The sequence below is a fragment of the Typopeltis vanoorti genome, chromosome 4 (genome assembly GCF_054136105.1).
Source record: "Typopeltis vanoorti isolate ZY-2024b chromosome 4, IOZ_Tvanoo_1.0, whole genome shotgun sequence".
In the NCBI taxonomy this organism is placed as follows: domain Eukaryota; kingdom Metazoa; phylum Arthropoda; class Arachnida; order Uropygi; family Thelyphonidae; genus Typopeltis; species Typopeltis vanoorti.
Window position 1 is genome coordinate 35,912,792 of NC_143552.1, and position 12,682 is coordinate 35,925,473.

The 12,682-nt window shown below is 30.2% G+C and overlaps 1 protein-coding gene across 1 annotated transcript in view; it reads right to left on the reverse strand.

Moving 5' to 3' along the window:
* Positions 1-1,198: 1,198 nt before the first annotated feature.
* Positions 1,199-12,682, reverse strand: part of LOC150107231 (transmembrane protein 145-like) — an 84,796-nt gene continuing 73,312 nt past the window's right edge. Inside the window, exon 13 of the mRNA XM_090391726.1 lies at positions 1,199-1,315. Coding sequence (XP_090247852.1) covers positions 1,244-1,315 — 72 coding nt within the window. The 3' untranslated portion in view covers positions 1,199-1,243. The remainder of the gene's footprint in view (positions 1,316-12,682) is intronic.

A 12,682-nucleotide genomic window follows, 5' to 3' on the forward strand; every position in this document is an offset into this window, starting at 1 on the left:
GATTCGAACCTGGGAAAACTGGCACACTAACAACTCGGCTAGAGAGGCTGGATACGCTCATTTTTCTCTAGCGACCTTTGTAAGAAGTTAGTTTTCACTATAGAGAAAACTATTAGAATAAACCTTCCATTCTTACAAACTCTTTCTTTTATAAGTTCACTACAGTGAGGCGGGAGGAGGAAAATTATTGATTTATAACTAGTATAAAAATAGATATATAACTTCAATCCTGTGGATTTTGATCAAACTGTTAAACAGTTAAAGAATAATTATTCAACTCTTCATTGTCGTAATGAAATTAATCCTGTATATATTTGATTGGACTATTACGGTTTGCATTTTATTTTCATATTAAATTAAAATGAATGGGAATTACGAAAACTCATTTAATGACTCTCAAAACAATATAATATTGAAGTCAACGTTCATTTACATATTTACAACTGCAATCAAAATGTGATTCAAAACTATCAGAAGCCTTTACTAATATAAGAGTTGTTGGTCATGCTGATAATTACTGATTGTTTTAAAATGCATAAAAGAGACAAAAATGCTCCAGCGGTGTTGTGTGAAAGCTAATTTCTGATGACTTGTTAATTTTTTTTCGTAAATAAGGGTTTCAAATGCATGGAGAATTCACAAAGAGAAATCATAAGAGTAAATGTGCATCAATCACAAAACAATCATTTCCTAGTAAATGTTTTTTTTTTTTTTTAATTTTGAAATAAAGAATGAAGTGTTTAAAATCCGGTTTATAGTTATCAATCAGCCAATTAGCATTTTTTGTGGTTAATTATTACCTAACTGCACTTCAGAATTGTACATCTTGTCATTATAATAACATCACAAATGTTTGTTTAGCAGAGGAAATTGTTTTTATCTTTGTTGACGAACTTAAGAGTAATTTAGAATTATTGAGAAATATAAAAAAAATCATTTTTCATAACCTTGTTATAGAAATATCATACTCGATTTTGCAATTTAATCTGTGTGTTTTCATTTTATTTAATTTGTAATATAAAAATTGCTTTATTACATGTACCATCACTCTCAGCACAGAAGGTGTATTTTCCATTGTGTTCGTAGCATTTCAAATATAACAAGTTGAAATTGACGAGAGAGAACAGTAATTTGTTATATCACATTTTCCTTTACCCATTGATTCAATAGGTCCTCTTCTGGCTTCATTGCAAATATAATTTTTCCCTCTCACAGACTTGGTATTGTAGTTTCTTAATAGTCTTTATGTAGGTGTAGTGACTATTTGTTGATCCTGTTCTGTTGCTCCTCTAGGATCTTGAGCTCCGTTAGCTACCTGAACAAAAGAAAGAAAGAGCAACATTTAAAAAGGCCAATCTTACGTCAGTTTCTTTTTCTTTCTCTCTCTTATGTGATATATGCATTACTGGGGACTGATTCCCATGCAAAAACTTCCGTCCTAAAATATGAAACGCTGGTTAGACATAAAAGATAAAAGGGAACGATTAGATTCAAATTCAGGTTCCTCTCATCAAAATAAGGATCTAAAAAGGATTTAATTCATATTTAAAATATCCACAGTAAACAAAATAAGCGTAAGTACAATATTAAACTAGTGAGACATTTAATGTTGCCATTTTCCTAATAGGAATAATTAAAAATGAATCTATTGTCAGTTAAAAAAAATCAGTTTAAATTTCCTAATAACTGATTAAAAATAGAACATTTTAATACTAAGCATGCATTTAATCAGTTTATAATTTGCAAATCGACTATTATATATTTTGCACATATAATTTTCATAAAGAATCATACCTCTTTACATCATTTTATTCTTCTTGTAATAGATAATGGTGAAATGAGATTTTTTTTTCTCCATCATCTATTTAATTTCTTCAAGCCTTTCCATTTATAAGCAGAATTTTCTGCTAAAAGGATATAAGAGTAGGCTAATTCAACACAGATGTGAATTTTGTACTGTTCTTTGTATAGAGACAAAGGCTATAATAATTAAGCCTTTTCTCTTTGATTATAGGCAAAGTCTTAATTAGCTAAGACATTGCCAAAAATGGTTAAAGACAATGTTACGCTACACAGTAAGGCAGAGGTTATTTACAAAAACCTTTCCTTACTTTTAATGAGTAAAAGTCCTCCATTGAAATAGAAGACTAACCCTTGTCAGGCGGATTAAATATATTAGCAATATTCATTGCAGAAAAAGGCTAAAGGTTCTAATCAACTCGAACCTTTTCCTTCAAACCTGAGAGACAATCTCTATGAGAGACGAGTCTTTTCAGGGAACTGAACACTATTTAGAGTGCAGGAGAGAGTTTTTCAGAGACTGTAAAACTTTCCCCTTTCACACAAATAAAAAACAAAGCCACATTAGGATACCGTGATCCGAATCATCCAGAGGACATTTAACTTTTTTTTTTAATCTTCTTATATTTCGTGTTGAGGGAATAAATTATGGTGGTCATTATAATCATAATTAGGCGAGGATTAATTTAAATTAGTATTTGCAATTAAATTTTGGACTTATTCCGCTTACTAACATTAATTATAATATTGAAATGTCTGTTTATAGTATTTTTTAATCCGTGTACATACCTTAGGCAGAGGAATCTTCAAAATTCAGATACACAAATCTGGTAGCACAGAAATTTCGATAAATCTACGATTTGGACGATTCTAAATTTCATCAATATTGAAAAAATAAAAGATTTAATATGCTATGAATTCAGATATAGTTTTCCTCTCTAAATATTCTTTAGAATTACACACCATCTTAATAAAATAGCTCAGTGGTTGCCCTAGATTTCAGATTCAGTATACAAAACTATATTTTTTCTTACATAAAGATAGTTCATAATATATGCTTTTGGAAGTAGACTTTATTATCAATATATTATTAATATTTTGATAATAATATCTTGATATATTAATATATAATGAATGCATTTGTTGAATTACACTCAATATATTTATTGAATGTATAATATATATTATTGGAAGTACAATGTATATATCTTATGTATATTAAAATATTTGTTTTATTGGTTTTGATCAAAAGATGTAAATTTTAGTAAAAGTAGAGTAATATACACTTATTTTAAATCTTAAAATTATGTGATAATGGTTCAAGATTATTACTTTTCTGGTTAAATATCCACAGATGAAAATATAGACTGGTAGAAAGATATGACTGAAAATAGATCAAAAACATTGTGTTTATAGCAGCAAACATTTTTATTAAGAAGTAATTGGAATTGAAAAGCAAATGTCTTCCTCAGTGAACGTGTCATTTCTTCAATATTATAGAATTACATTAGTATTAGAAATATTTAATTACTATGATAAACAAAAGACCAATATTATAAAATTCCATAATATTGTTTAGCTGAAAAATAGGATTATAATAAAAATGTGTTCGTCCTTCCTTATCAGATTCATTTCAGTGTTTTTAGTTCTATGAAAAATATTCAAATGTTTAATCAAAATACATTTGATTATATAATTAGCAACAGCTAAGTTTTGAAAAGCAGACAGGGATATGGAAAAGATAACATTGAATTTTATTAATCAGAATTTAAACTGAAGTATTTTTTTTTTTTTTAGTTTTCCAAATTAATAGTAGTATTTAGTTTTGTCTGAACATTTTTTTTTTACAATTTTTTTTATTCACATGATAATACAATTTTTATATCATTTTGATATTGTAATAGAAGTTGGGAAAATCTTTCTGCAGATTTTTCCTTATATTTTAAAGTTTTCGAAGAAACGTTTATTGCTATTAAAAGTATTGTAAAAAATAAGAACATCAACCAAATAGCACTATGACTGAAATTTCTCAATTTCTGTAAAACTGCTTAACCCTTAAAGTAGGCCTAAGAATGGAGAGAAAAACACTCATACAGCGCCATCTAGTAGGTAAATGTCGTATGTGGGAAATAATTCTAAAATAAAAACCAAACTAAAATTTACTTTCTGTTTGATTTTCAGAACTAAACACAGGTGTTAGTACGTGCTATTTTTATCTTGTTATAAAAGCGTTTTGCATTGATATAGTCATAAGGATTATGTGTCACAAATAATTACAAGTAGAATGCAGCAGTGATTTCGTGTAGTTACAAGCAAGCAAGCACCATGTTATAACAGCCATTCGCGTTGAGACAAACTAGAAACTCTTCATTTAAAATCACAGTTATTATGAATTCTTAATATGCAAAAAACAGGTTTCGTAATTTAAAAAAGAACCTGTTTTTTTCTTAATTAAGGCTTCCAGTTTTTAATGATAGGAACAAGGAAGTATTTAGACAATTAACGAAAACAAATAATTACCTTTAAATATAAATAAAATCCAAACTTACCTACAACATTACTGTATAGAGTCTTTCTTCCTAGTTTCTTTAACTTCCTGAATATCTCACAAAGAATATAATATTGCAAATAATTTTATTCTTATTATTCTTATTCTGCCATTATTTTTAATGGCAGAATAAGAATAAAGTAAATTTTAAAGTCATTTCTTATTATTCTTATTCTGCCATTATTTTTAATGGCTAGAAACGTCGCAGTCTGCGAATGTATTGGATAATGAGGAAAGTAAAATCTTAGCGTATAGAACAACGAAAACCATGCTTTTCTATTCAATGATAACACCATTGAATAATAGTTATGAAAAAAAAATCCGTTTTTTTTTTTTTTTTTTTTTTAATTCTTTCGAGTTGCATGTCATACTTACCTGACATTAACAGTAGAATATACGCACTGAATCTTCTGTCTACATAGATTAGATCCCGTCTGAATATGAAGAAAAGCAGTAATCTTGCATGTTCTTACTATTCTCCACCCAAGGAGCACAGGAAAAGATCAACAATAATTAGAAATCGAATAAGACGAAAAGTAAACAAAAAAAGAAACTAGACAAGACTAAAATAATAAGAATTTGAAAATAAACAAAACTAAAATAATAAGAATTTGAAAATAAACAAAACTAAAATAAATAAAAATATAGAAACTAGGAAAAAAAAACAACTAAAATCACCAAATTAGAAACTACAGAAAACAAAAATTATCAGACATTAGAAACTAACTACAGAATCATTATCATCATCATCATCATTAGTCATTCTAGCCACTAATGACGAGGATGCAGGTCCTTAGTCGCCTGCAAAATTCCAAGTATTCTTGAATTTCCTAACAATAAATCTAGGATAAAGTGTTTAGCACCATTCCTATAAGTATACTTCGAATTAATGTAAATTTCTTGTGTTTTCTGTCAGTTTGCCTACTCGCTGGATGAAAAACCCAAGTGTCTCGGGGGAAAAAAATGACTGGCTATCTCATCTTCAGTGGAAATCGCTTCATATGTTCTTCGCGACCTAGATGGGATTCGAACCCAGTACTGACAACCGAAAGGTATCATCAAAGCTGACTGAATTTAAGGCCTTTACTTCAAAACTAGCTAAATCTAAAATGAACAGAAATTAGAGACAAGAGTTGCTTCTAATGGTTCGTAGATTGGTAAGCATAAAGAGAAGAATGACATTTGTAGTAAGTACACTAATGATATGTAGTATGAATATTTATATTTATTTTACATTAATTCCATACTATTTCATAAATAATAATGTAACATGCATTATTTCATTATTATTTTAAAGTATTTTATGCTATAAAAGTTGTTACTTTATTATTATTATTTTAAATATATACTTTCCATCATTTACAGAAGAAATATATTTGTTACATTTTAGCAAATATTTATTAATTTTGAGTGTAGTTATTTAACTTTAAATATTTATTTCATTTGGAATTTATTTACATTTTGAGAATCTAAATAAATAACTGGCTAGCGGGAATGGACATTTCTCCATGCCCGCTAGCCAATTCATCTACTGGTGGCATGCACGTTTGTGAATATATTTCGGTAGTAGATAAATTACATCGCCCGGCGAGTAACCAACATCCTGGTTACCGGAAGCCTGAAGTGGTTAGATAAAATGTTCTCAGTAGCCTCTAAAACAAAAATATTAACATTATGCAGAAAATAGAAAAACGATATGATATAAACTTATATTACGAGCGGAAAGAAGATCATATCAACAGGGATTAACAGTATACCTAAAATAAATGAAGATATATATATGAAAAAGGAGAAAGTAAAACTACAATAAAGATTATCATCATTCATTCATATAAAATGGAAAAATAAAGTAAAGTAGGAAAAGAAAATTAAAATTTATAAGAAATATAGAAGACAACAAAATAGATACTTCTTAAAAAGTATCCAGAAATAAAAGAAATGCTGCGAAAATTGGGCCAAGTGTCCTTTTGGATTTTGATAAAACTTTTAAAAGGATTGAGCATGGGATTCTGCTGCGTAAATTGGAAGATTATGGAATTGAATTATAAATTACTAATTTGGATTTGTGGACTGCAAAGGGTAGATAGAAGGATGGTTGAACCTTAGAATGCATTGCCTGAGAGGGTGGTGAGAGCACGAAAGTTGAACGAGTTCAAGGAGTGGTATGATACACTTCGTTTGTCTAAGATAGGCCTCCCAAAATGAGTCTTGTAACTCCACGAAAGTCCTGAATTTAATAATAATAATAATAATAATAATAATAATAATAATAATAATAATAATAATAATAATAATAATAATAATAATAATAATAATAATAATTAATAGAAAGTTCATCAAGATTCTTTCGGTAGCTTTATTAATAAAATAGAAGAAAATATACATGAAAGACAAGAAATATCACAACTCATTATAATAGAAGAAATGTAATGGTAGTCACTATAAGAATTTATAAAATGATAAAATGATAAAGAAAGAAAAAAGAAAAAGCGACTGGATTGGATGGCATAAATGCAATGCTTTAGAAATATGATGAAAACCATTTACATCAAAAATTCTGAGGCCAATAATAACTGTTGGAGGAAATTTAAAATACCACGAAATTCCTGAGAACCGAAGTTTATGCGTAAGGAGACAGAGATTACTGTGGAAATTATAAAAGGACACGATTTTTTATTTTTTTTTGAAAAAAATGATGAAAAAGCAAGACCGCCCAATTCATTTATCAACATCTATACAAAGTTTACCTCCAGGGCTCACTTTAGTGAGAACGGGAGTGGCGAACCAGAGATACCTGATTTTAGTCCATGCTTTATTTCATATAATACATCTGTTCTATTATCTATAGAATATTCTGTACTATTCGTTCTCTCTTTATTTTGTTATTTTATCCTTTCTTCTTCCTTCCAATGTCAGTAGAGAAAGTAGGAGTGAATGTTTGCTATTTTATGGGTTTTATTTTCGTCTCGTGCAATGGGACTCTACTTTCTCTCCCGTGTATTTGCCTTACTTAGTGGGCTAGATCCGAAGATGAGTATCAGCTTTTGAGGATTAACCGAATACTTTCTGAAACAGGAAAAACAAAAAAGTATGTTTTACCTACCACTGGAAGAGATTGTGGTCAAGGAGTAGTGGGAATCATGTTCCATAAAATATGGGAATATAACATTCTTGAATTCAAATATATATGCATACACCATATTCGGATAAAGAAACTGATCATTTCTATGAAGGTCTCCACAGTAATCTCGGAGATAATGCACGTCAATGGAAGATTATAACAGGAGATTCTAACTGTAAAACAAGCAAGAAAAACCACAGGGAAAGTGCTTTAGGTGTGAAAGATGTGGGTGAAACAAATAGGAGAGGACAAAGGCTTATTGAAATTTGCAGAGAATCAGGAATTATATGTATGTTATTCTGTCTTCATAAAAGAATTAAAAGGAAGTGGTCCTGAAGATAACCAAATAGGGAAATTTGAACAAAAATGATTATATCCTGTTGAACAACATGTAAATGTTAGACGATATGGCTGTTGTCAATCAGTTTAAATATGATAGTGATCATAGACTAGCGACTGCAAGAATAAAAAATAAAAATAAACATCAAGAGAGAGAGAGAGAGAGAGAGAGAGAGAGAGAGATCCAAACTGGCAATGAAAAAACCCAAAGTAGACGGTTAACTTATGATAAACTAAAGAAAAATATCACGAAATAATAATGGAAGGAAAGTTGGCTTTACTGACAATTTCTCTAAAAAAAATAAAAATAAATAAAAAATAAGGAAACGGAGAAACAGAAGTAGTAGCATAAATAATATAGAACTTGCACAGATGCGAAAGTTGGAAAAAAAAAATCCAAAACTTCATAATAAATGCATACATATAAAAAAAATCTGAAGATGATCAAACCAGGGTTAAGTGGAATGAAAACAATTGATTCTAAAACATGGAATAGAGAAAAAGTAATGAAAACATGCAGTGATTTTTATAGGGTCCTATAGACTTGCAAAGAAACAGATACAGATCCTCTATTAAATTTAGAATGAGGCAGATACAGAGCCTCCAATAGTAAAAGAAGAATCATGGAAAGTCCTATAAAAGATCGCTTATTAGTAGAACACATAAAAGCAGATTTGCATTTTATAAGGCCATGGTCGATATGTTGAATGATATTTTAACTGCAGAAAAAAAAATTCCACTACAGAGGTATAATTCAAAGATTGTCTGATTATATAAAGGGAGCAGAAGAAATGATATTTAATCAATTTTCTTCACAGTTGCACTAAACTTTTATATCTATTATATTAAATAGAATCACAAGATTTTTCTATAGAGCCCAACCATATAAACAAACGGGCTTCAGAGTATATTCTCTACAATACTTCATATTTAAAACCATTAAGAAAGTAATGCAGATGGCGTGAGGGTAACACATGCAGAAGAGGTTGTCCAACTAATGAATGCCCATTTTGTTAAACGCTATCAACCTGGTGTATGCGACATTGAGCTCACTGGTATCTCTTCACTGGATGAAAGAAATCACGTGTATGAAGAGGAAGTATTAGAGCTGTTGCACAAACTGAATAACAATTCAGCAATAGGGACTGATGGGATATCAGCACGTGTGCGAAAAGAGCGTTCAGCTGAGTTGTTATTCCTTTGACCAGGCTATATAATTTGAGTCTCAGAACAGTGAAAAAGTTTGTCAGTTTTACTTCTTTACAAGGCGTTGATAAGATCCCACTTGTACTATTGTGCGTAGGTCTGGTCTCTTGGTTTCCGTTGTGATTCTGATAAAATGAAATCAGGATTGTGGAATGCTGATTATGAAGACAGATTGAGAATTTGTAGACTACAGACACTAGCGAACAGGAGAAAGAGTGGTTATATGATTGAGACTTACAAACTTCTGAAAGGCACATACAGGATTTCAGTTGATGGAATTTTTCATTTTATGGAGGGTGGGGAAATGACAAGAAAGAATCCTTGCGAGTTGAGAATGAATGCTGCCAAGAAGGGTGTGATGGCTAGATTTTTCTCTCAGAGAGTGGTTCGTGATTGGAATGGATTGCCATTGGATGTTGTGAGTACAAGCAGTGTAAATGAATCCAAGAATAAGTATAATAACTGGTGCGTGTAGAATGTGGCTTCCCTTGATGAGTCCCTGAATCCCTGGAGGTCTCTTTTAACGACGACAACAACAACAATAATAATAATAGAGAAGATATGTCAATATTTTTCTACATATTTAATATTTCTATTTAAAAAACAAACAAACAAAAAACGAGCCTTTTATTCTTTATATTGGTCAAAAATAATAAGCAGGTTAAAACAAGAGGGCATCTCAGCAAAGCTCATCTCAGAGCTTCATCAAAGCTTCATATCAGAACTACTAAAACGCACATATCAGAAATCAACAGCCAGTATAAACCTGGAATATAAAGCCAGTGTATCAGAAGGAATTCGTCATTGAGAAAGTGAATCAAGAAAAGTTAATATAATTTAAATTACTTTCTGTAAGATTAGAAGTCGTTAGGAATACCTCATTGGAAAATTATGGAATTAATATCAATGGAATAATTCTCAATCATTTACACTTCGCTGGTGACATTTCTCTATTAGAAAACAAACACCAACAAGAGGAAATGCCAAATGGCAGTGACATAGAAAACAGGAAAAAAGTTTAAAAATTTGCATAACTAAAACCTGATAAGATTTTAGATCAAACTGAACTAAAATTAGCAGATAATACTAGTGAAATTGTGGATGATTATATTTACTGTTGGAGAAAATAACTTTTAGAGGAAATGTAATATATCATTGGATTGGTTAAAACTAAGGTGATATCTGTATTTAAGAAATACTATTTACTTTCATTATTTATGAATTTATATCTAATCCTTGACGAAAAGAAGAAGAAAACAAAAAGGCAAACAGTACTCATAACGATGACTGTGGAAATGCACACCTTCAACAGTTAATTCAGTTGTTCTTCAATTGTTCATCTCCGACTTCAAAAGAGCCATGATCAGAGAATAGCAATAACAGGGAAATATCCATTAATGTAATTAGTGATATACTGCATAACTAACCCAAACTAATTTTTAACCAATATTATCAACTGATGGAAATATGAGGTACCACCACAACCAGAAAACTCACATCAAGATTCAGAAAGCTAACTTGAGGGACAAAAATATTTGCTCGGGAACATGGAGAAAAATATCAGCATTCTGATAGAAACAACCAATCAGGAGTTCAGAGTCTGGACTTCAAATTGGTGGTAGAAAACCACGAAACGACTTGAACAGTCTCTACAGAAGGCAATTACTTGTAAGAGCAGCTGCCCATAAACCAACCATCATTTATGACAACCAAAGCACCAACTACACTGATGTACAGCATGGTGATTGGATCGTAGGGATCTTGCCGTAGCTCAATCTCTATCGACGATGGCCTTCGGCTCAAAAGACTTGGGTTCAAATCCCGTGGAGGACGCGAAAAGCCTTTCTAAGGAATTTTTCATCTGATGGTAAGTCAGTGGGTCTCATAAAGAGGTCTCACCGAGTTTCCTCCATGAAATAAGTTTTTCATTCTAAAAAATTTATGGCCTAATTAATGGCTTCATAACCATTGTTGCTTATACCATAATTCCAACCAACCAACGGGCCATTAGGTTAAAATTGATACGTTTAACCTAATTTAACCTAAACTTAAATGTGATATTTGAAAACTGAATAAGTGAAATTAAGAGGGTACCTTTTGGTTCCTATAGTCAACAAACTCTCTTAATTTCACATATAGTTAAAAATAATGGCCTTTGATTTACTAAAAGAAATTCCACTTGTTCACAACTATTATTATAATGGTTTAAAGGATGATTATTAAGAGTACAAATATCGGAGAATAAAAGGGAACTCTCTCTTTTAAGTTAAGCAAATTCATTAACGATGTGCCATGCACGTTCTGAACAGAGTTAATGCTTCAAATCTTTTGCTATGTTTTTCATACATATGATAATAAAAATAATCCCGTTATATATTAAATATTTATTAATCTATACTACAGCTTATCATGTCAATTGATATTATTGTTATTTTATGAATAATATTCTCTCTCTCTCTCTCTCACAAAAATTTATTATTTGATTTTTTACCTTTTTATACTTGTCTGAAAACTTAGGCTAATTATTTTAAGCACAAAATAAACTCGCAAAATAACTAATACACACTTATAAAATTACACAATGAAATAATAAAATTTAATATCCATCTCGTTTTATGTGGAAAAATATGTTTTCACATAAAACTTCACTTCATTTTAAAAGTTCAAATTTTATGATCCTTTATACCTATCGTTTATAAAAGTGAGAGATAGATGGCGCCACCAACAGTTCTACGCATATTTAGTCAAGGTTAAAATTTATTCTTATTTCTTACTGATATTATTATACGTTTCAATTTATTTTATGATTTCATATATACTTTACGCACATAAAATTAAATCACATAACTTGTTATATATAAACATTCATATTCATGAATTTCTATGAATAATGCATGATTATAGCTGTCTCAAATGAAATCTGTGACATTTTCTCTTTCTCTAGTTTAGTGTGGAATTATATAAACCGTGTAATGAAGTTTAGAAACACTTGTTCTACGTGTGCTCTCCAACTAATGAAGGAAAAGCACTAATCATGTGTACTGTATTGTCTTTATCTGGTCTTACGCTTTTGAAAAAAAAAATTAAGAGTAAAAAAAACCTTTGTGTATTTGATCACTCTAATTTTAGATTTAACACTGCACAATTTTACTGAGTTTTGTTATTTTCTATCTGAATTGATAATAAACAAGGTAATCGAAGAAATTAGAGTCCGGTTTTCTTTCTCCATCTAGATGTGTGATGTTGCTTGTTCTAGTTCATTGGTCATAAAGTTACAAGTACGAGCGTCCGTGATTAGCCACATAGACTTGCTCATATTTTTATGTGAATTTCACCCACAGTATATCATAGTGTTATTGTGGATGAGATAAATGTTAGATATATTTCCGAAATGATGCTTTAATTGTCAACATTTTTGAAATTCTTTTAGATAATTCAGATGGCTAGAAAAGCTTACAGTAAACGGAGTGGTTATGGTCTTATTCCTTCAATGAAATTCTTCTATCATCTGAAGGCATTCTTGGCGAGATTCCAGTCCAAGACTAATTGATTGGAAAACGGGCATACCTGATTTCTAAGAAATGTTTAAGGTGCTTGGGAACATCATTTTCCCGAACAAGATAACATTTCCCGATGTTAGGATTTCCAGAATATTTTCATTATTTCGA